This window comes from Manacus vitellinus, unplaced genomic scaffold (assembly GCF_001715985.3).
Source record: "Manacus vitellinus isolate BGI_N305 unplaced genomic scaffold, ASM171598v3 scaffold_0_pilon, whole genome shotgun sequence".
In the NCBI taxonomy this organism is placed as follows: Eukaryota; Metazoa; Chordata; class Aves; order Passeriformes; family Pipridae; genus Manacus; species Manacus vitellinus.
This window is the reverse complement of record NW_021938789.1, coordinates 5,069,839-5,092,108: the sequence shown is the minus strand read 5'-3', so window position 1 is coordinate 5,092,108 and position 22,270 is coordinate 5,069,839. Positions and strand designations below refer to the sequence as shown.

Sequence of the window (22,270 nt, the reverse complement as noted above, 5' to 3'; positions counted from 1 at the left end):
CTAAAAGCTACTCATTAGATAGTTTGCAAACATCAAATGTGTCATTTATGTTCCAGAGTATTGTTCCAGATACTGAGTTATACCTGTGAATCTTACAGAAAAATTTTGTGCCAAATTTCACATCATTTCAAGTAAGTTCTCAAAATTTCAGTCCTACTTGCCCTATTCACTCTATGTAGTTTTGGGGACAGTTTTAATGGTGTAAAACTGGAGTAATATAAAGACCTAGCATAATATCAAGCCCATGAAAAGTTAGTGCAACAAGGGGGCTGTCTGCAACACCTGAGAAAAAATGGCCCCATGCAATGCAAAGTAGGCAGAAAAAATATTTATTAATAATATAAAGCATATATTAATACAAAAGTTAAGCCTCAGAAGAGATTCTTAGAGACAGAGGTGGAGAGGAGATTAAGTTGCATCGTTACATGTGCTGCAATACTTCCAGCAAGATGGGAACAACTCTGCCCTCTCCATTTCCCCAGCCAGTATGTTTGCAGAGGATCTCCCCTGCATCTAAACAACATGGACAAAAGGACACCACCAAAAGCCTTTCAGTGTTATTCTGTTCCAATTTCTGATGCCATCCCACAGCTCACATCCAGAGCTTAACTGCTTTTGCTGAGGAGGTGATACTTAAAAATGAAAAATTGCCATAAGGAAAATATCTATGGGTTAGAGGTGAAAATCCATAACTGTAGAGGGTTTGAAAAAACCAAGGTTTTCAAAGTTAGCTAATAGCATCCTGACAGGGATATTTTCCCAAGATGGCAAGCTGCTTCTTTGAGAAATAAATACGAAGAAATACTCAAATATGACAGATGAGGAATAAAGTCCCTACATTGCAAGAAGGATATAAACCATGTTCGCTGATATTTTGGGAGCACACCCTAAATCATCAGTCAACAAGTTGTTCCACATTATGCTTATGGATCTTCCTATCACTAAATCAGAAATCCATATGGAGAATCTGATGCTTTTTTGGAATTTTTTTGTTTTGTTTTAAGACGTTGATGGTCTCAAAGTTAAAAAACAAGTTTAATTCAAGGTGCTACTCAGAAATTTCAAAGGTTCCACAGGATCTTGAGAGCATCTGACTTAAAAGAGATGCAGAGAATTACAACCAAAATCAGTGGGGCTCATGAAGGCCAGTCCCTTCCAAGTTTCTGAGAAGGCTTCATAGAACACATTGCTGGCAGAAAAATTCAAGTTCCCTGAATTTCGTCAGTACTGACCATTACCTTCATCACTTTAAGGGATGCCTGGTTCTGCCATGAACCCAACGTGAACTGTGGACTGCAAAACTCTTTTGTTGTAACTTTGAATGATGTTTAAATATTCCTAAAACATGAACACACACACACACACTCCCCAACAACCATGCAGGCTACTACACTCTTCACTTTCCAACCCCAGATCTGAGCCTGATCTCTCTCATGTCCCATTTTTTCACCTTTTTTCCATTCTGAAGTTGGGTGTTTATAATAGAAACACAGAAGCTGTAGCTACAGCAAATCTGTTGGGTGCTGATGTAACTGAAGCCTTTTAAAGCCAAATGTTTTGGAAGAGCTTCTTGCACTTTTTGTTTTAAAGAACATTCTTGTGCTTGTTTGTTCAAACTTGGTCTCTTCAACAAAGGAATGTTCTCTGGCTCCTTTTCAGCATGTATTTGTTCAGCATCTACTTAGCTTGAGGAGCTGAATCATCCTGTGTTCACGCTTTAGCTGTGAATCCTTCCAGAACAAAAGATAACTATTATTAAATTTTGTTTTACTTTATACTCTTTTTATTGGAAGGAAAGTTTATTGATTTTTTTTTGTTATTGTTTCCTGGTTTTTATTTTGCTTCATTTCTTAGTTAGAATAAATTATGTTTTGCTGTCTGGTAAAAAAAAAGGAGCATGTATTTTCAACACAACCTTTCAGAATATCTATAATCTAGAAAAGAAAGTTTAAAACATTTATTCTTGTTAACCTATTGAGATTGCTGACTTGCTAATTTAATTCTGCGCTCACTCCAGTGATTACAAGGGACAACTCCACACAGCAGTGCAAAACTGACATAATCCAGACTTTGACAGACAGAAAATTGGTGTAAAAATGCCCAGTTGGCAAAAAAAAAAGCAAAAAAAAGCTGTTGCTTAGAATCCTCTTTGCAAACCAAAAGTATCTATAAAATTAAATGACACAGTCAGGATACAGGACATTAGAGTCTTATCATCAGCTTCTGTAAATGAGTGAAGCTATGCTGATTTGCAACAGATGATTGTTATTTTGCATTTGCTCATGATCTTTCCAAACATCACTACAATATTCAACTTTTTCTGTTGTCAGTATTTGTATATCTAAAACCAAGAAGGAATTAGAGATCTTGGGCAGACTAAAAGGTTGGCTGATTGGATTAAATCAGGCACTAAACCAGACAGACAGTATCTTCTTGCCTGAAAGGTAACATTGGTTTGTTCAAGATTAGGATATTAGGAGCAGAAAATGTCTATCAAAGACCAACACCTAAAGTGCACTGAAATGTCAGCAAGTCTGGCTTTGCTCAAAACCATACACAGAAAAACCACAGAGATTATCTAAATCTGGATGATCTGAATGTGCAGTTACTTTATCATGAAGCACCAGTTACAGTGAACCTGCACAGGCTGACTCACTCAGCTGGGAAGCATGAGGTGACAATTTTCTTTCTCATATTGCTGTATCAGATCCAAACTAGAACTTCAACCAAACAGAAATAATTGTAATTTCTCAAGAAAGACAGTACAAAAATGATAACTATATAAAAGTGTCTTTTTAAAAACAATGTTGATTGGGTAATTCAAAAACAGTTAAAGCCCCCTGTAACCACAGAAGAAAAACATGTAAAATGTATTTTCCTTGTTCTGGCCATAAAGGCTGACAGCCTTAAAGTATCTGCAGCTCCTGAACCTTTCACTCAATGAAATTTATCAGCTGAAGCCAAAGTATGGGTGTAGAGATACAAAGAGCCTTCTCACTCCTAGGTACAGTACAGGAAGTCACCTCTGTGCTGCAGAAGGCAATAGGATGGGAGGAGCTGCTCCAACAAAGACACTGCTCACAGGCACTGCCTGGAACTTCCCTCACCAGGAAGAGTGCCATTCTCCCACCTGTATCCCTGAAGGCACATGCTTTCATCCCCAAAGTGCCTTAGCTCACAGTGTGATGAACATCCCTCATGTTTATTTTATTCTCTCATTCATTGCGAGGTGGGGGTGCAGTCATGATGAAAATAGTTTTTGGTGTGGGACAGACTTATACCACATATTATATTTTTATTTTTGTCCTTTGCTCATGAGTACAGGAGTACCCAAGTCATGACTCTTTTAATCAGAAAGGTACTGCACTTTTCAGGCACCCTTATTGCAGCAGAACCCTCACGTATTTGTTTTCAAAAATTAATAGTGGAATTTGGTTTAGAAAAATGAATTCCCTATAACCAGTCATGTATCGTGAACCAAGATCATTGTCAAACATCACTGAGAACACAGTCGGCACTCACACTAACATGGAAATTGCACTGATGTTAATAAGTGAAATATAGTGCAAAAATAATAATAGAAGAAAGCAGAATTTATATTTTTATTTTTCATATTTACTAAGGTCTTAATTCAGATTCTCAGTGGCATAAAAAGATCACATATTTCTTTCTGTTGTTTAAAATGTCATTGCTGGGACAACCACAGGTTTTCCAATCACATCTTGCTGATGTTCCTAACTGCCATGGTGTGACTGCATTTGTTCTTTTTTTTGTTATTGGTATATTTTATTATTATCCATTTAATTATTATCTATTACCTTACTGATATCTATTGTTATTTGACATCTTTTATTGTTATTGGTATTTTACAGCTTGAAGAACTTACAGATGAAAAGTAGATATTTCATATATGCCACTTATCAATGAACACCACTTGTCAATGAACATTTTTTTTTCTCCAGCAATTTAGAAGTTTACAAAAATATCTAGTTTACAAAAACTAGATATAGCAAGGCATGGTTTGAAAACACGCCTTCACATTCACGTTTCCTGTCATTCCATGAATAAGAAAACTGCATTAAAGCTAGTATCAATTCTGAATTATCAAGATAAATCAAAATACCATCATCCCAGTTTTGGAGAACTTACTATATCCTTGGACTGCATGTTATACAAAACAATATTTAATTTTCATGTTTCTTTTTCTCCTTTTCTGTTTGAGATTACAGGGACACAATGAAATGCAAAGACTACAGCAATATGGGAGTCAATATGCATTTTTTTTCATAGACAAGTAGATAAAACTGCAACAGAGAAAAGCAGACTGTACCATGCTGTTTGTAGATAGGAGGTTTCCTATAGATGTTATCTTTTACGCCAGTGTCTGAGGAAGAGGAAAGAGAAAGGAAAGAATGAAAGAGTAAGCAAGCAGTTCAGATCACGCCGCTCTCGTCTCCTGTCAACAACACTAACAATGCTAAAAACTTCAGCAAACACTATGCATTCATTCAGTGGTTTGTCATTCACTGGTTATTGCAAAAAAATGGACTTTTATCCATCATCTTTATGTATTGAAAACATTGAGTATACCTACCTATGCAACATAATCCCCCCTAAGTCCCTCAGAGTGCTTTAAGACACCTTGAATGGCATCCCTTTGGTGATATGTACACTTCACAGACAGCAAAGAGAAACTGGCTATATTTGTCACTACTTTAAATTCCTACAGAGATGCAACAGACTACTCTAACAGTCACACTTGAAAAAGGACTTTCTCCATTAATTACAAACAAAATGTACATGTTCAGATATAAATGATTATACTGGTGATACCCAATATTCTTATAGGAAATCCTATAATTTTTCTATATTTTGAACTGTATAGCTAACTTGGCCTTCCAGGAATTTTCTGAAAGCCCCCAGAGCCACAACCCAGGGTTCCCATATCATGTTGTACAGATATCAGATTTACTCAGTACTATGGACCTGAGTAGATACAATTCCTAATTGTGGTCTTTTTATAGAAACATTAACCCCAGAAGCAAAAAATGAATAAACAAATTACGCCACTGAACAGGTAGATATGCTTAGCAGTCAAAAACTAAACAGTGTGGATATAAATTTAATGCTTGTTAACTGAATTGGAAACAATACAGTACATATGCAAAGCTAGCCACAGTGAGCTTCCTGCAGTTCTGAAGTCTTCCAGCTACTTTCAAAGTTTATGTCAATATGACTTTAAAATTCAGAGAACAGATGGATAAGGAGGAAAAAAACCCAACAAAACAAAAACCCCTTCAGTTGTTCCTCCTGCACACACATTCAACAGTCTTATGCAGTTATGGCACTATAAATCATAGACTCTTAGAATCATTAAGGCTGAAAAAGACCTTTGAGATCAAGTCCAACCATTAACCCAGCACTGCTGTAACTCTATAGTCTTAGCAACATTTGTCACTGTGTGCCTCCTGTACAGCAATTTTTTTAAAAATATATATGCACATGAGCACACAGCTCTCTAACTCCTTTATTTCTGAGAGGAAGTTTAACAGGTAACAGATATTTACTTGTCAGACATTTTGTGCTCTTTGACTTTGAAATTCACAAATCGATGCCAAAAGAAAATTACATTCAGAAGAGAATAAACAGGTGCCAGCAATTGAAGATCAAAAGCTAAGCAGTTAATGCCTACCTGGAATATGGAAATGCCTAGGAGCCTGCTGATAGACAGAAGGTGAAGATTTGCTCTCAGAGTACATGGATAAGCTTGGAGTGCTCCGACCACTTTCACTGCCTCCAAGGGGAAGAGCAAAGAAAGCAGATAAAAGAAAAAATGGAAAGCAAAGTAGAGTATTTCAAGCATAAAAGCTTGTTCAAAATGACTTGTTAATCCAACAGTTTTAAATCCATGTTTTTTTAAAACCCGTTATTTTTCAGCACAGTATACTGGCTCAGACGCCAAACGTCTCATCAAAAACTAGTATCTGATAGATAGATAATATCAGATTAAACTGCCCTACTTTGAAATTAAAGCTTCTCTTTTAATGACACTTTCATAAAGAAAATCAAAGGATAAGAACATCCACAATTCTGTAATGTGTTTTAGCACAGCCTTAACTGAATAATCTATTGAGCAAGTGTTTTAAAAGTTTGATGCTATGGCTCATAGCCTGCCCCTGAAACCAGTAATGAAATCATTCAGTAGTGTTTCAATTATCTCAAAGCAGGACTAGACCAAAATACAAATGTTATGGTTAAGTCAAATAATCCTGCACGTATCAGTGACAAAAAGAGATGTTGAAATTCAGCTCTTAATTGCAAACTTTTTGCACAGGTAACATGCCACACTATTTTTATGCAAACAAGGTTGGATTATCAAGTCATGGGTCTATAATGCCATAGTCGCTTCACCAAGTTTCAAGATATGCATAAGATTGTTCCATATTGATTTTTCCACGTTTTGTCAAATGCTCATTAGGTGCCATTCATTTCCTCTTATTTCCCTGAAGCACACTCTATGGCATTATAGTGCTGGTTGGCAAACAAAAAAGTAAAGCTCTACTTTTTTGGGACTTGTAAAATCCTTTTAATTTACAGCACTGTTAAGCAACTGGAAGCAAACATGACATTTACTCTTACATAAAATGACTGTTAATTTGCCATTACTGTTTTAGTGTGGACGAAGCACAGATTTAATGGCTAGTAACGATGAAATTATAGCAAGTTATGTTGGGGGTAAAGAAAATGCAGCAGCTCAGGGTATTGGATCTGTAACTGAGTTCTACCTTCATGGAGGGGATGTTTTATAACCATAGAGCTACTGGATTACCAGAACTGTCCAGGCCATGCCCATGGAGGTGATCTGTGCCCTGCTAATGAGCAGTGGATGCATTGTCATCGGATTGCCAGCCTTGACATGCACCACTGAGGTCAAAGGGTAGTGCCACTGAGTTCAGCAGGAGCAGAAACAGGACAGACAAGGTCAGAAGAGTGTGCTGTGTATCTCATGACAATACACTGACCAATCCATTCTAAATTTTGTGTCTGTTATTTTATTAAAACTCAAAAACCATTCAGCTGTGGCCACTGTGTACTCACTAACAGTGATTTCTTGTTGAAAAAGTGTAATCTGAGAAGTTGAGAAATTGGAATCACAACTACACATGCTGATAACCTATGGTCCTTCCAAAATGCAAGGGAAGAATTATGGAATTACTGAGAATCTGGTGCATCACCACCTACTTGCAGTCAAGTATTCCTCAGACAAGGAACCTGACAGTTACTCCGTTTCTTGATTTTGCTCTTGGAAGAAAAAAGTGGTGACAAGTTTTCACTGCACATTTATGAATTTGCTCTTTCTTTGCTGCTTGCTGCCCAGATTCCTGGCCATCCCTACTAAATGGAATAAGCCTCAATGTCACTGGTAGATACTTATTAAAGTAAGGTCCCTTCCAACTCCAAAATTCTTAAAAATCTTGTAATGTCATTCATTGAAATGAGATGTTGTTACTGGAATTTTCTAATTTAAACAGAAAATGAAAGTTCTCAAGCAATTTTCACAGTGTATTAGTTCCTCATTTACTTAAAAATCAGCATATTATTAAAAATGTATATTCATATATGACCTGCAGGAATAATCACTTCTTTGATCAGTGACCCAAGGTGCTGGTATCATACCCACATATAAAGTCATTCTTCAGGGATAGGGTAGAGTGTCAGCAAGGAATCAGGAGGAAGCATTAATTAAGAGGAATAAACTTATAAGAGAACAGGATACAAGAACAAGTACCAGGGGACAAAAAATCTACAAGTTGCTCAATCCAAGTGATTATCTATGTGGAGCAGTTTGCAAAGCCATCATCTCCAACTTGCTCGAAGTGGAAGAATTAATGATGAAATGATGGAAAAGGTTCTTCTTGCACCCCACTCATACAAGCTGATTCACATTTAAACTTTAATTCTGCCACTGATTTGGACAAGCATCAGTAGTTGTATTTCACATTTTGCACACACAAAAAAGGTGTTTAATAATAAAGTAAACTCAAGACCCACGTAGAAGTTACTGTGTAGGAACTACAGACAAATGCTTAACCTAGGCTAAATTTAAATCTCTAAAATGAGACTTGGCCAATAAATTATCTCTTTCAAGGTTTGCCTGGTGTACACTGACAAAGAACTTCAAATAAGGTCTCAGAGAAAAGACCAGAGAGAGCAATTTTTCAAATTTTTGGGTTTGTCTTCTGCCACAAGCATCCACAAGCATCTGCTTTGCTGGTCAGTGAAGAGCAAAAAACCAGAATCCTGAACTCTTCCCTGAATTTTGTTTAACTTGGAAAGAATCTGGAAAGGTTTACTTTGAATTTGAGTGTTGACCACAAAAACCTCCTTGTGTCCTCTGGCTGCTGACAGGGCAGGCTGCACATTTAAGTCTGTGTGTGTGGAGCCAACTGACCAGGGCTTTGACTATGCTCCCTTTTCAAGGGACTGCCAGGAAAAGTATAATATTGCTTATACTTCCTTCCTTCCAGCTTTTATCTTATCTGGGAGGATGGGAAATTTGATAACAAGTTACAGTAAGAGCTGTCTAAGTTCAGGACTGAACAACAAACAAATGCCTCTGGCCTAATGAGGGAGATGTCCAAGCCTACTCACAAAACTGGATCCTTTAATATCTCTGCCCACGCTGCATTAAGATAGACAAAGCTTTTTGAAGTCTGATGACTAATTCTTTTCAAGTTTTCAAAGCCAAATAAATGGGCTTTGGAAGCTGTGCCCCTGCACTAGAAAGGCAAGATAATGTCCACCATGTTTAAAGTAAGCATTTTTTCAGCAGGGCTCAGCACACCCACTGACTCCATTACCTCAAGAGGAAGAGTCACACCAACCACAGGTGCTTGGAATATCACACCCTATGACTTGCAAGGGCATGAACTGTCAAGCTTTCTTGAAGTGCAGCTGGACTTATTTTGAAGACAAAAGTCCTTAGAAGAGCACAACCAAACCACTTTTCTTCATGATGAAGAACAGATCATCCTATTACACTGCATGGGAGCCAGGCTACAGTACACTGACGGAAGAACAGGAACTCCATAATCATATTTTTCACTGGAAAAAAATTATGAACCATGTCATTCTCAGGAAAAATATGATGCAAACTCAGTGAAATCAAAGGGAAGATTTTGCTTGTCTTAATTTCCCTGGAGTAATAACATATCTGTCTCCTGGAAGCTTAAAGAAATATCTTTTATGACAAATGTGGAGTGCTTGTTCTACAAAGATTACTTCTACTACTATGAAGCAGTGTATTGCTTTTGGATTTAATCATATTTTTTTAAACAAGTATGATTTCACTTTCTTAAAACTGAAGTGGCAACATTAAAGTTGGTCTGGATACAAAGCAACTATTGCTACAATCCTCTTCTTTCCACACTAACCACTTCAAAGAGAAAAAAAGAGCACATCCACACCATCAAAAGGCTCCTCCAGATAAGAAAAAAAACACAGACTGGAACTCAGAATTCAGAGACCTTGAAAAGGATAGGGCAAATCTTCTGACTCCTTTTGGACTGACACATTAACTCAGTGTAAACCAGTGGATAATCTATACAACCTCAGCAAGGTTCAGGATTACCTATTTAGGAAAATTAAAAATGGGCTCACCTTTTTAGCCTCACAAGAGCACTGTGAAGCACTTTAAGGTACCACTTAAAAAATATTTTAGCTCCTTGACAAAAAGTGCTTCAGAATTGCAAAATATTATAATTTTGATCACATTACGAACAGTTATTTGGGTACAAGGAACTACCAACTTGAGGATTTCTTCATCCAAACAGCAACACTTAATAATTGCTGCTGCTCTGAGCAACAGCAGGTAGCACTGAACAAAAACTCATTTTAACAGGAGTGCTGCCAAGTAACTGCCAGCAGGACTTCAAGGAAGAGCTTTCCATTCAGTGAAATTGTGCACTGCAGCACAGCAAAGAAGTTTTTCTTACTCAGTACATCAGGTTGCATAATACCATCCAAATTTAGAGGACAGATTAAAAAAGCAGTGCCTCAGAAAATATCAGGGTGTGTGCCAGCCTTCCAAAAAATGCATGGGAGGTTGACTGCTTCTTGTTGTGGAAAGGAGATTTGCAGGTGGACTCTGAAATGGTAACAATCAGTTTAATCTCATCAGCTTTTTTCTCCAAAATTTTCTCTCAAGGATCATATTTGGAAGACTTGAACCTGTTCATACCAGTGAAATTCAGCTGATTTGGGGCAGAACTGTTTCTGGATGCATTAGGGCCCAATGAAGATGCATTACTTATTATTCCAAAGGAAATGAGTGCCTGCTATTTACTTGAGTGTGCAAGTCTATCTCCTGCAGAGGGTCACTTCCTTTTCTGTAATGGTTACAACAGCAAGAACAACAGTTTTACTTTATTAAATCATGAGAGTCAAGGAACAGGCATTGAAAACGTTTGCTATTCATGTCTCCTTACAGCTGATACTGCTACTAGAGAAGATAGAAGCAGGGGAAGAAGACGTGGTAGCTGAATGTCTTCTCTTTCTGACATTTAGCTAACAAGCTAAAAAAAAATAGCTTTGCCTCAAAGTTTCTTGGCATTCCTCAGTACTGTCCCACATCCTCAACATGGAAGCTGTTAAAAGCTAATATCCACTGCAAAAAAATTAATTGCAAGGAGAATAGATTCAGTTACTCTTGTCTTCTAATATATGGCACAGATTAATTGATAATCAGTGCAGCTGTATTGATTTAACCAGCTGCCATAACTTTTGGCAATGCTACAAATAATAGGAAGAATATCTAAAATTTGGAAGGTTAGATAACTGATCACCCTATGTTGTATCCAATGTATAAGCTTATTATACTATTTATAATCACCACAATAGGGTAAAGATATTTTAGAACAAACAGACTTTTAAGTAATTCCCTCCCTCAATTTCATTATAAAAGCTAATTCCTTCCCTCCACCCCTTTGAAAGACACTTAACACTCACTGAAAAAAGCAAAAATAAAACAACCCATACCCACTCAGTTTGTAAAACTTACACAGTACATCAAGAAAGCACTTGCACAAAATTAAGACAAATTTTATCCAAGTGGAAGCCATGCTTGCACACACATAAAAGTGAAACACAGCTGAATAAATCTACAGTATCACAGCACGGTTTTGCATTCCTGGACCTTACCTTTGAAGAAAGGGATGTAATGATGTCTGAATGTAGATGTAGGGCTTGGGTGTTGGGGCAGGGAGATGCAGCTACTGGTACCAAGACTCTGAGTACCAGCTGGGGGCAACAGAGAGTAAGTGAAAATAAACTATTTAGTTCACTTACTGAAAGCCACAAATTACAACGCCGTCCTTTTTTTTTTCAGGAACATTTTCTTCCTGATGCTTAGAAAACATAGTCTATATTTAAGACTTCATCTTTTGCTGGTTATTGCTAAGAACATGACAGTGGCCACACTACGGGGTTGGCCAAGGGACAGGGGTTTTCTGCAGACAGAGAGAGTATCCCATAAACTGTAACGCATCAGAAAATATTCCAGAAAAGGCACCACAAAAAGCATGGCTGCACTCAGGGGAAAACCTGCATATTCAAAAGCTGCAAGAGGGAATGATAAATGCTCAAAATGGATCTCATGAAATGAAATGGGGAGAGCCTTGTCTCTGCTGAGAACTGCGCCACAAGTGGGTCCAGTTCTCACTGCCAGCAGTGCACACCGGTAGGATTTAGTTCACAATGCACTCCAGTGCAGAGCTAATTCAAGTATTTGAAGAAACATCCTGAAGTTATTCAAGCTCTAAAAGTTAGACATATGATTAAGTACCTTGAAAACCATTCTCAAAAGTCATCTTTGTTTGCTTTGCTGTAATAATGTCCTGAAAACATATTTTGGAGGACTAATGGCAATTATTAAAAGTGGTGATTATGATGATTATCTTCCAAAGTTTCAGTGAAGCTGTAAAACATTAGAATTCATTTGGAAATAAATCCTTTTGTCTTTCCTTATTGCTTTAACAGTGTGCTGCTAAGCCTAGGCATGACAGACCTTCAGGAGAAACTATCTTTCTCTAATAGATCTTTTTATAGTCAAACTTATTTCCACTTTGTCAAAGATTTTACATAGTAAAAATATTCAATTCCTGCAAAAACCATTTCTGTTACCTATAAAATCTTCATTTCCCTGGAAAGATTAAGAGCTCACAATTTTCCAAACTAGTTTATAATTATAATGTATCCCCAATGTTAATTAAAAGACACCAAGAAAATAATACAAATGATCTATGTTCTCCACCAGAAGGATGGAGTTGAGAAAAAAACAGAATTAATTTTGAGCAATTTTATTGATTATTTCCAAGGATAAAACTCTGTGCAAATCTCAAATATGAATGGGCTTTTGTAAGGCATGCAAAGGTCAAAAGGAGGTGATCCCTCCTCTCTGACAAGAGCACCAGCACAGCTGCTACTACAGCCCAAAGCTGCAATAAACACTGCTGTAAACTTCTTGACTAAATCAACCTGGCCTTCAAACTCCAGCCACTAGAATCACTAATCACTTCTCCAGCTCCTGCCCTGTGGAGAGGAGAAATGAACCATGACCCTGTGATACAAGAAGGGATACGAAATCACTCAATCACCCTCTTGTGTGCATTCACTGCTACTGTGCCACACCTTGAAAGAGCTGCGGATTGAATATGTACCTTCAGGCAAGATGGGACCAGGATTAAGTCCTTTAAACTATTCTATCTTGTATCTACATAAAATCAAATTTTTTTAAATGCCTATTTTTGTTTTCTTAGATGCACGTTCCTGAAGCACTTGTTTCCTTTCTTCACATGGGATTCCCTGATTACAGTAAATAAATCACTGCAATTAACTGCTATTCCACCTTAAACTCCTGTCCCCTGGAGTCTATTCTACTTGCATCATAAAACCAAGTCATGGAAAAATCTAGAGAATAAGTAAGGCTGCTTTTTGATTACCTGGTCTGCTGTAATGCTGAGGAGAATGGGAGGTTGGGGTGTAGCGACCATAGCCCAGCGAGCCAGCAGAGCTCGGGCTTGATGTTCTGTACTGCTTGAAAGATCTGTCATCTTGGTCACCCTTAGAGGAAGACACAAAATACACATAATTAGGGAAGAGAAATGACTTCTGAAACAGGCAGAGTATGCCATTTTGCATGTTTCTGTGCTGCGAGGATGGAAGTGGTTGTCCCAAGATTCCATGCAATCCCAGTGAAATGAGGTGGCTTTCAGCACCTCCACCTCAACGTGACTGAAGGAGCTCTGCCAAGTATCAGAGAACAGTCGTGTTACCAGGAAAGTCAGCACACACATGAATTTAAAATTACAATACAATTTGAAAAGAACATATATAGGTGGGTGGAAGATGAGATCAGGTTGGCATGATAGCATTATGGCCACTTTGGGCCCCTATGAATGGGTGCATGATGGTTATAGACAACACAAAAATCAGTATTTGTTGGTTTCATTAAATCACAAAACCAACTGTATAAATTGCCCAATGTACCACACTGTAACACAGTCATTATGCTACGAAATACATATAAACACTCATATACAGCAATAGCATTAATACTGCAGCATTGTGCAAAGCAAGTAAGACAATTCAAGTCCCACTAAACCTGTGGTTTCAATCAGTTAAAACCATGTACACCCATTCCAAGCCTCTCACTCCCTACAGCTAAACTGCAACTACAATTTGCATGTCTTCTTAACAGTAAAAGCCTTACTGAGTGAAATAGATGTGGAAGTGACTTTTTGTAAAATAGCTACATGAGCAAATTCAAATTTCTTGTTTCTTTTAAGACAAGTGAGAATCAGTTTGAGTTAACTTCAAATTGGAACAAATCAACGTAAACTGCAGATGCTCCTTTATGGAAAGACATACTCAAAAAAATGCTTCCCTTCCCCTATCCCAGTAGAAATGAGTAAAGATATGCTATACCATAGCAGGGGTTAGTCACTTATGAATATGGGGACACCCTTCAGCATCCGCGTGACTCCCACTGGATTTTTCATCATTTAAACACACAGTAGACCCTACTTGGCCCCATGATCATCACCCAGATTCCTATGAGGACAACTTAATTATATCCATACATTCATCTTTAGATGGGATTATCCTTGACTCTACAGAGATGTACAATATTCCCACACCATTGGTTTTCCTCCTGTGGTCCAGGTGTGCTCCATCCCTTCAACCTCACCCCAGGCCCACTGACTGACTTTTCAAAAGTGGAAAATCAGTTTTGTATAGTGGTCAGCAGCATTACTGCTTTAATATCAAGTTTAGGAGAAATCATGAAAAAGCAGAGAACAACTGATGCCTTCCCAAGCACGCAGCATTCTGTGGACATTCTGCCACCAACTCTACGTCCAGCTTGAGATGTTTCCCTCCCAAAGTAGTTACATTATTTACTACCCACTCTAACCTTTGGGAAGAGAGTTACAAGTAGTATTGCAATGTCTCTACAAAGTCTTGTGATGATATTTAAATATCATATGAGTGTTAGCTAATGGTCTGTGATGTGTCCAATTGTATGATACAGTGGAATTTTCCTCTAATAAAAATCGCTGCAACAAAACTGGTGACAAGTTTGCAGATGATGATGCTCAAGCACCTGATAATGGACTCTCCAGAGAAAGACAGCAAGCACGGAGAAGCTGGATAACGTGAGAGTATTCATGTAACACAAATCATGGCAGCCCCAACCTCCACACCAGTATCACTTTTGGAACTTACGAATATTGGCACTTTGTTAACTTGTATGTCATTTTAAGGAAATTATTATAATCTTCCAAAACACCGAGTCTTCATATTGTTTCAGACCTTACCTTTTGTGTACTTTGTATCTCTGTAAGAAACAATCTAGTTCATGAAACCCAGTATTAAATAAAGCACACTTTTATTTTTAAACTATCAATTAAATTACACCTCTATTGGTTAACTTCTCTGTTTAACTAGTGGTTAAAGTAACAGTTTGTGATTTACAGTCCTTAATGACAATTTGCAGTTTTCCATGATTACCAAAATTTTCCAGTACATAAACTGGGATAATGGAGAAATTAGCCAGACCCCTGATATGTAATTGAGTATGTAATCTGGGAAACTATGTGAAATCCTTTCACTGCTTCCAAAGTGGTGTTTCTTGAAGCAATGACTAGTTTTGATCATTAATGCACATCAAAGGACACCGATCTAAGAACTTCAGGTATGTGCAAATGATTTAACAGTATGTGAGCACAAATAGTATAAGTAGTTTAACTATTTGTGGAATAAAAAAGAGAAATAAAAAGAAGAGAAAGCTTTGCCAAGCATCAATTCAAGTCAACTCATGCTGGCAGCTTTAAATGTAATCATAAATCATATTTCCCAATATAATTTATTAAGTAGAGCTTGAAGAAGTGACCACCATACCACCTTTATTTTGGAAAGCAGACACATGGATGACAGTGGAGACAGATGCATACAGATGACAATCTAGAAGCAGAGTACTTATCAAACACAAGTAACACTGTGAAAAGCATAAATTATAAACCCCATGCACTGTAGAGGCAGGAGGCAAACCCCACACTTCAGATGCTGCTGGTTATCAGTATGACCAGGTTTATGCACCACAGAATGGGTCAGAATAGGAGAACAAAGGCATTGGGGATTACCTCAGTAGGTGTTGGAGAGAGCAACTGAGGTGACTGCAAACAGCAACACACAACAAATTAGTGATACAAATTCATGCATGAGGTTACTTGTGAGAAGAACTACTTTAAAAATATCACTATCCATGATACACATGATACAGTTAGGAAAAACACCTGTCAATTAAGTTAGGGCATTTTTTCTTATTATCTAAGTACATAAGGAATAATATATAAATAATTTCATATTAGTCTTTTAAGGATTTCTCTACTACAAAGTCCTGGGGTCTGGTGAGGCCAGTCCTATGCCACAGAGAGTGCTGCTAGTAGCAAACTCCCATTTAAAACAACTGCCTGAAAACTACATACAAGCCCTAATTAAATCTGCACTGAAGGACCTCCAGAATCAGAACTAGAACTTGCTGTTTTAAGGAAAAACAAAATATCTGCACTATTTGATTTTCAATTAAACATAATGTAATTTGACCATTTGATGCTCATTTTCCTTTCAAAATTAAATGCTATGTTTGGCTAGCTGAGCAAATCCAGTGAAACTATCGCAGCTGCAGGTAGTAGCCAGGATGCTGAAATTTGGAAGACAGGGTTTGTTTTTTTTTTTCCTCTGGCAATATACAGGATATAAATATTTGGGGCACCAGGAAAAAGTGCACATTGGATTGCAAGCATAGCCCAGAATAACCGTGGAGCAGGTGCAATGACTGAGTCCTCACAGGAACGGGGTAGAAGGTTGTTTGGTCTATGCACCTCTGCCAAGCCTAGGTGTCACCAGGCAGTTGAGGAGGGCCACAAACATTATCAGCACCAACAAATTTTGACAGAGAAAGGAAATGTTTATGCACCATAGGTTCAGTATTAGGCAGCAGCTTTTAGTTTTGTGAAATCAGAGACCTAAGTGCCATTTAAAGCCTTTATCAAATACAATTTTAATTCTTTTCGGGTACATTATAATGGAGCTACTGTGGTTCAGCATTGGCAGAGAGGGTTTGGAAGAAAGTCTGTAAAGCCTAACATACGAGCTACACTTCACCTGACAGTAGTATTGAGCCTTTAGTGGTACTGATTAAGTGTAAAAGGTATAAGTGATAGCAGAACTAGGGCTAGTAAAAATATTATGGTTATCAATTATAGAATTTATTTCTACCCATTCACTTATAGAGAATAAAGCAGACTTCCATTCTAGACTGTATATATTTTGCTAATACCTATCATATAGAAAAGGTTTGGTTTGTAAAAACGTAGCTAAAATTTTAAAAGAAATCAGAAAGTCAAATGAAAGGTACATATGTTGAAAGAAGAAAAGCTAACTTGCATGACAGGAGTTACATACAAGTATGTTTTGCAAACACAGAATTACTATTAGTTATTAGTATAATGTTAAATTAGATTTCATTAGCAGAAACTATATCATATTAGCTCTGCATACAAAAAGGCTGAAGTGCGTGCATGACATGAGGGTGAACTTTAGTAAGGGACAGTTGAAAGAAATTTGTACATAGGAAAGTGATACCACTGTTGTGTTACCAAAATAACATGGTACACTCCAAAAAAAAAAAAAAATCATGGAAGACATTTGGCTTCACTTCTGATTTTTGCATTATAATTAGCAATGGCTCCTGTTTCCTACCGCATGCAGAAACTACTCTCATGGAAAACCATATTTTAATTACATGTCATCTCTTTAAAAAATGATCACAGAAAGCAATTCTTTCATTTCCACAAACTAAAAATTGAAATGAACATGTTGGTCTTGTTTGATTTTTTTTGGAAGGCCTTGTGAATGAATGGATGACATGACTCAAGTAACTGAAGCTATAAAAGTTACATTTTTTAAAGAAGTTATGCACATGTTTGGTAGTGTTCAGCAACATGTTCAATGATGCACATAAAACCTGAAACTCATAGAAAAAAAATACCCATATTTCAGTACCTCCCCGTAACTATGCCTGTCATCTGAAGAGTAACTGATATATGGAGAATAGGAGATCATATCTGGGCGGTCAATGTTATAGATGGCTTTATTTTTAGGAAGAGCAGCCAAATCCCTGTAGTCAAGAATTTCATCTCCAAGCTTTGCCTAAGAAAAGGAGGAAAGAAAGCAGTGAGAACAAGAAAGAATATGATCAGGATGCAATCAGACAAGGACAGATAAGCATAGGTAGAAAAGTCATCATCATAATAAACCACCTTTTGTGTTTGTGCACATATAAATCTCTTGTATTTGCTACACAATGCAAAATATTACTGCTGTTTTCTTTTATGAACTTTGTCACGTATATGACTTTGCCACTGACATTTGGCTAACAGGAGTAGCATGGCATCATTCCAATTCCCTGGTTATATCCCACTTACTCCTGTCTGCACAAACAGATATACGAGACAGATATTGCAGTGTTTTTCAGGCAAAACAACCTTAATTTTGAAGTGGTTTCACTGTGCAGAATTCCCCCACTGTAAGCAGTAGTGAATAATCAAATACGTATTTCCAACGTATACATCTCCATATGCTTAAAAATATTAGTCAGGTCTTTAATCTTTCCCATTCAAGTAGTGTCTCACAGCTTCACCTCCTTTCCTGACTAGGTTTAAGTAGCCCTTAATTCTGGGTCACAAACCAACAGATGATGGATTTGCAGCATGGTGGATGAGATGGAAGATCACAGATGCCAATCAAGTAAAGTTCAAATCATGTCCTAAGACTCACAGAGCCAACAGAGGGAAAGGGCTGTGTTGCTCTCCATTCTCCTCTTACTACACTTATTTCAAAAGTGTAATTATCAAACTGCCACATTTGCACAGATTATCTTTCCTATAATTGCACCAAAACTGTATCCAGCACATACTATCTTGTAGATACGATTACTAGTTGGCCACATTGAGAGTGGAGAAATAGGCAGCATAATTGCCTCATTCCCAGTTCATGTTTTGCAGAATGATAAGCTCTTTTTTGGCAGCAAAATGATGAGTGAATCTTGCTGTTCTCTGAAAATATCAGTAGGATCAGCTATAAAACTGTAATAATGTTTTCCACATGCAAAAATACAAAAAATATCTAGGATTTATGTGTGCAGTAATTATACTTTTTCTTAGTATGAGCTAAGAAAATTTTAATAGATTTTCCAAGGAAGTTTTCTATCAAGTTAATCATACAGGAAAAATTTAGTCTGATAATTTTCAGTCATCCTTTTTTCTAAAAGAATGCATGACTTTGTTCAAACTTAAACTACATGGAAAGAAGGAAGATTCCTCTTAACTAAGAAAGTGCAACAAAGCTGCCATAAACATCACATATTCCCATCCTCAAAAGTAATGAAAAAATGTGTTTTAACCAAATATGTGATTCTTCATCAATCTATAGGTCTCCCCTTCCTTTCAGCTACTTTAAGAAGCTAAAGAGCAAAGAAATAGCCCCTTAATAAAAATAAGTCCCTCCCTACTGAGAAGCCAGTGGCAAGCTCTGATGGAGAGACAGGTAATGCAAAGGTAATGAGTCTGTCCATCACATCTGTTCCAGGAACACTTTGGCAGCATTGTACCTAGAAGAAAGGCCAAGGAGGCTGTGATTTCATTTTTAAGGTATCCAGGCTTGTGAGTATTATTCTGGTGAGTCCAAAGAAGTTCAGAACTGGGAATATTTAAATGTGAATTACAGGCTGTTTGCCTCCATCTCTCCATGTAGATGTGCAACTTCCCACTAGACTTTAGAACTGTCAGGAGTAAAATTTATGTAGCTATGTAATACCTTTCAGTTTAGATATAAAGATGTAGGCAAATTTGGATGAAAAAACACCTTAGCGATACAGTTGTTTTCCAAACACTCAATTCACCAGACATTCAATCTACACTGTGTTTTTATTTTATTTGTTTCACCTACTTTCAATTATGTGAGTGGAATTCAAATCTGCTAAGGAAGGCTCAAATTACAGCTTAGAGGCTTTAAGCCAGTTCTTCAATAATCTGGTATTTTGGATTCTGTTAAAACCATGCTCTAAGTTTAGAGTATCTTTTTCATTTGGAATATGTAATTTTACAATTGTATAATTGTGAATATGATCTGTATAAAAATAGTGTGATTTCTACTCCTTGTATAAGAGAACATACAACACAGACATGTAAACTAACCTAAACCTTCCAGCTGGATATATTAAGTTGGAGCACCTAACTCTCTCTTAATAAAATTTAGTAAAGTATAAAGCAGGACTTTTATTTAAATCTTATTTAATGGTATAATTTAGAAATCAACTAATTTTTAAGTGGTATTTAGGGGCTCTGAGGGCATGTCAGCACTAGGGCAACTTTCAGCCTGGATATAATGAAGCCATCACTAAAGATCATGAAAAGACGCCCAGTATTACCTTCAAAAGGCACTGGCCTGTGCCCTCTCTCAGTGCAAGAAGATAACAAAGCCTGTTATCAGTAGAAGAAGAAAAAGTGGTATGGTTTTAATAAACCAGCTATATGAACCACATTCAGATCCAGTTGAAATACACTTTTCTTCTTCTTAGATGACAACTCAGCTGTGACCCAGAAACACGCCTGCCCTGAGATGGGATGTTGTTCAGAACGACTGCATTGCTCTGACTTGATGCCTTTGAAAGTGTGAGCACGACAAATTCACAGTTCCTAAGCTTTAACTGTTTTCCCTAGATTCCCTTTTGTCCAACACAGTACTTCACAGAGTTCACCAGTTGGCAAGGCACAGTTTTACTATGGGTTTTAGTGACCTAAATCTATGCTCCTGCTGAAAGATGCTGTCCTGAGTGCACCATCCAACTCTGCCTCCTACGTTAGCACTAGAAGACATGTAGACAACTGGTTCTTTTTTTTTAACCTCTTTTTGTTGTCTGGGGGTTTTTCCTGGGTTATTTTTTAGCTCAGTCTGGTCTCAAATTTGACTGATCACACCTCTGTGTACCCACTAGTACTAGCACCAAAGAGGAGATGAGAAGACATGGCCAAAGAGGGACAGGGCTACATAGTGTGTAGGACCTTCCTTTCAGTGGAAGCATGAATTTATGTTTGGCAAAACCAATCACAAAAGCACACAAGACAAATCTTGAACATGCCTGTACATCATAACATTCCTGTAAGAGAAAGCAGATGTAGAAAAGCCAAGGAACCATTTTAGTAATACAGAATTCATTAACATGTTTTTAATTCTTTTTACTTTCCTATTTGTGAAAGCCAAAATTGGATTTAATCAATCTCACAGCTTTGAAAATTAAGCAGAGACAAGACAGATAGAGCAAGAACTTGTTCTCCTCTGGGGAATCTTTTTTTCCAATTGACTCATATTTGCTAGACAACTTTATTCTTTCATAGTCGCAGCTGTATATTACAGTAACAAATATTAGAGTTGCGTGCTGATTTAATGATAGCCTTCCAAAACAAGTCCTTGACTTTTAACAGCCTGTGAAGTGTATTTAAAACTGTAATCACAAACATGAAGAAAAATAGTACCATCCTACAGTCAGACAACTGTCACTAAAAACACATAAATCTTAGAAGAATGGTCATGCTGATAAAAACAATGAGATGGTTCATGGCTGGAGAAACAGAGATCATCTGGCCAAAAGAAGTGCTTACATGATAATAGGCTCCCAGCACAATGAATTGTCTTCACAATGACATTTTTTTACTGGAGTATACTACTGGTATTCACCAGCACTGGAGCTCAGAAACACTAACGAGCATTAGATAAGGGGCAGTTCTTCCACTTTGAGTTCAGTCTTGCTCAGATAAAGGTTATATGGCATTCAAAATAACTTTTACTTGAAGGGAGAAGATCCAAGGCATTTTTTTGCTTGTCCTAGTGTAGTAGATAAAAGCCCTCAATATTTGTAAAATTACCTCTCTGGAAGGCAATTGCATCTCTAGCAATTTTCTCAGCATATGGCCCTAACTGATGAGAACAATCCATCTACCAAAGGGATACTTGGCCAGAACATAGAAATGTCCTGAAATACTGAAGCTCTTCAAGAGATATTTGTAGGGATCATGCCACACTTGTAGATAGTTTTTACCTATTGTTGAGAATTTGGCCATGAACATTACCTACAGCAATTTTGATCTTTTATTGAAAAAAGACTCATCATAAGATTTTACAATACCTGTTATTTTGAATTCTCTCTCTGGGCTTTCCAGAGCCAGCACTTCTTAAACCATAAACACGTCAAAGCTCCTCTGAGGTTAGGGACTGGCATTTGGCAAGGCCAGAGTCCGGCAATCACACGCATGAGTGTTTTCATAAGCAATCAGATGCAGGCTCAAAAGCTGAATTCAGACAAGTTGTGTTCAAATCTAAGCTTGTAATCTACCTGTGGGCTGTACTGTTTACTTAAACTTTTCTTTTTAGAAAGCATTGTGGTATTCTGCATGCTTTGGTATAAGCCAGCTCTAGTTGTAATTCAAGTGCTATAAATACACCACCAAAAATTAGAGGAAACTGCCAGTATTCTGTTATGGCAAATGCAGTATTCAAACATTTTAAACTTGAGAAAGTAAATTCCATTTTAGAGGAATCACCAACTGCAGTGGTTTGGAGACACTAACTTTCCATACAACGTGCTAAACTGTAG

The 22,270-nt window shown here is 37.3% G+C and overlaps 1 protein-coding gene across 9 annotated transcripts in view; it reads right to left on the bottom strand.

Annotated features, from left to right (window-relative positions):
• The window catches only part of ABLIM2 (actin binding LIM protein family member 2), a 140,855-nt gene that overhangs the window by 26,014 nt on the left and 92,571 nt on the right, over window positions 1-22,270 (bottom strand). For 4 of the 9 annotated variants that reach the window (XM_029960349.1, XM_029960332.1, XM_029960338.1 and 1 more), the window contains exons 10-14: window positions 17,623-17,769; window positions 12,999-13,119; window positions 11,200-11,298; window positions 5,693-5,794; window positions 4,331-4,384 (exon numbers count right to left, since the gene is read on the bottom strand). In XM_029960349.1, coding sequence (XP_029816209.1) covers window positions 4,331-4,384; window positions 5,693-5,794; window positions 11,200-11,298; window positions 12,999-13,119; window positions 17,623-17,769 — 523 coding nt within the window. The remainder of the gene's footprint in view (window positions 1-4,330; window positions 4,385-5,692; window positions 5,795-11,199; window positions 11,299-12,998; window positions 13,120-17,622; window positions 17,770-22,270) is intronic. The other 5 variants (XM_029960341.1, XM_029960354.1, XM_029960351.1 and 2 more) reach the window with 3 other exon arrangements.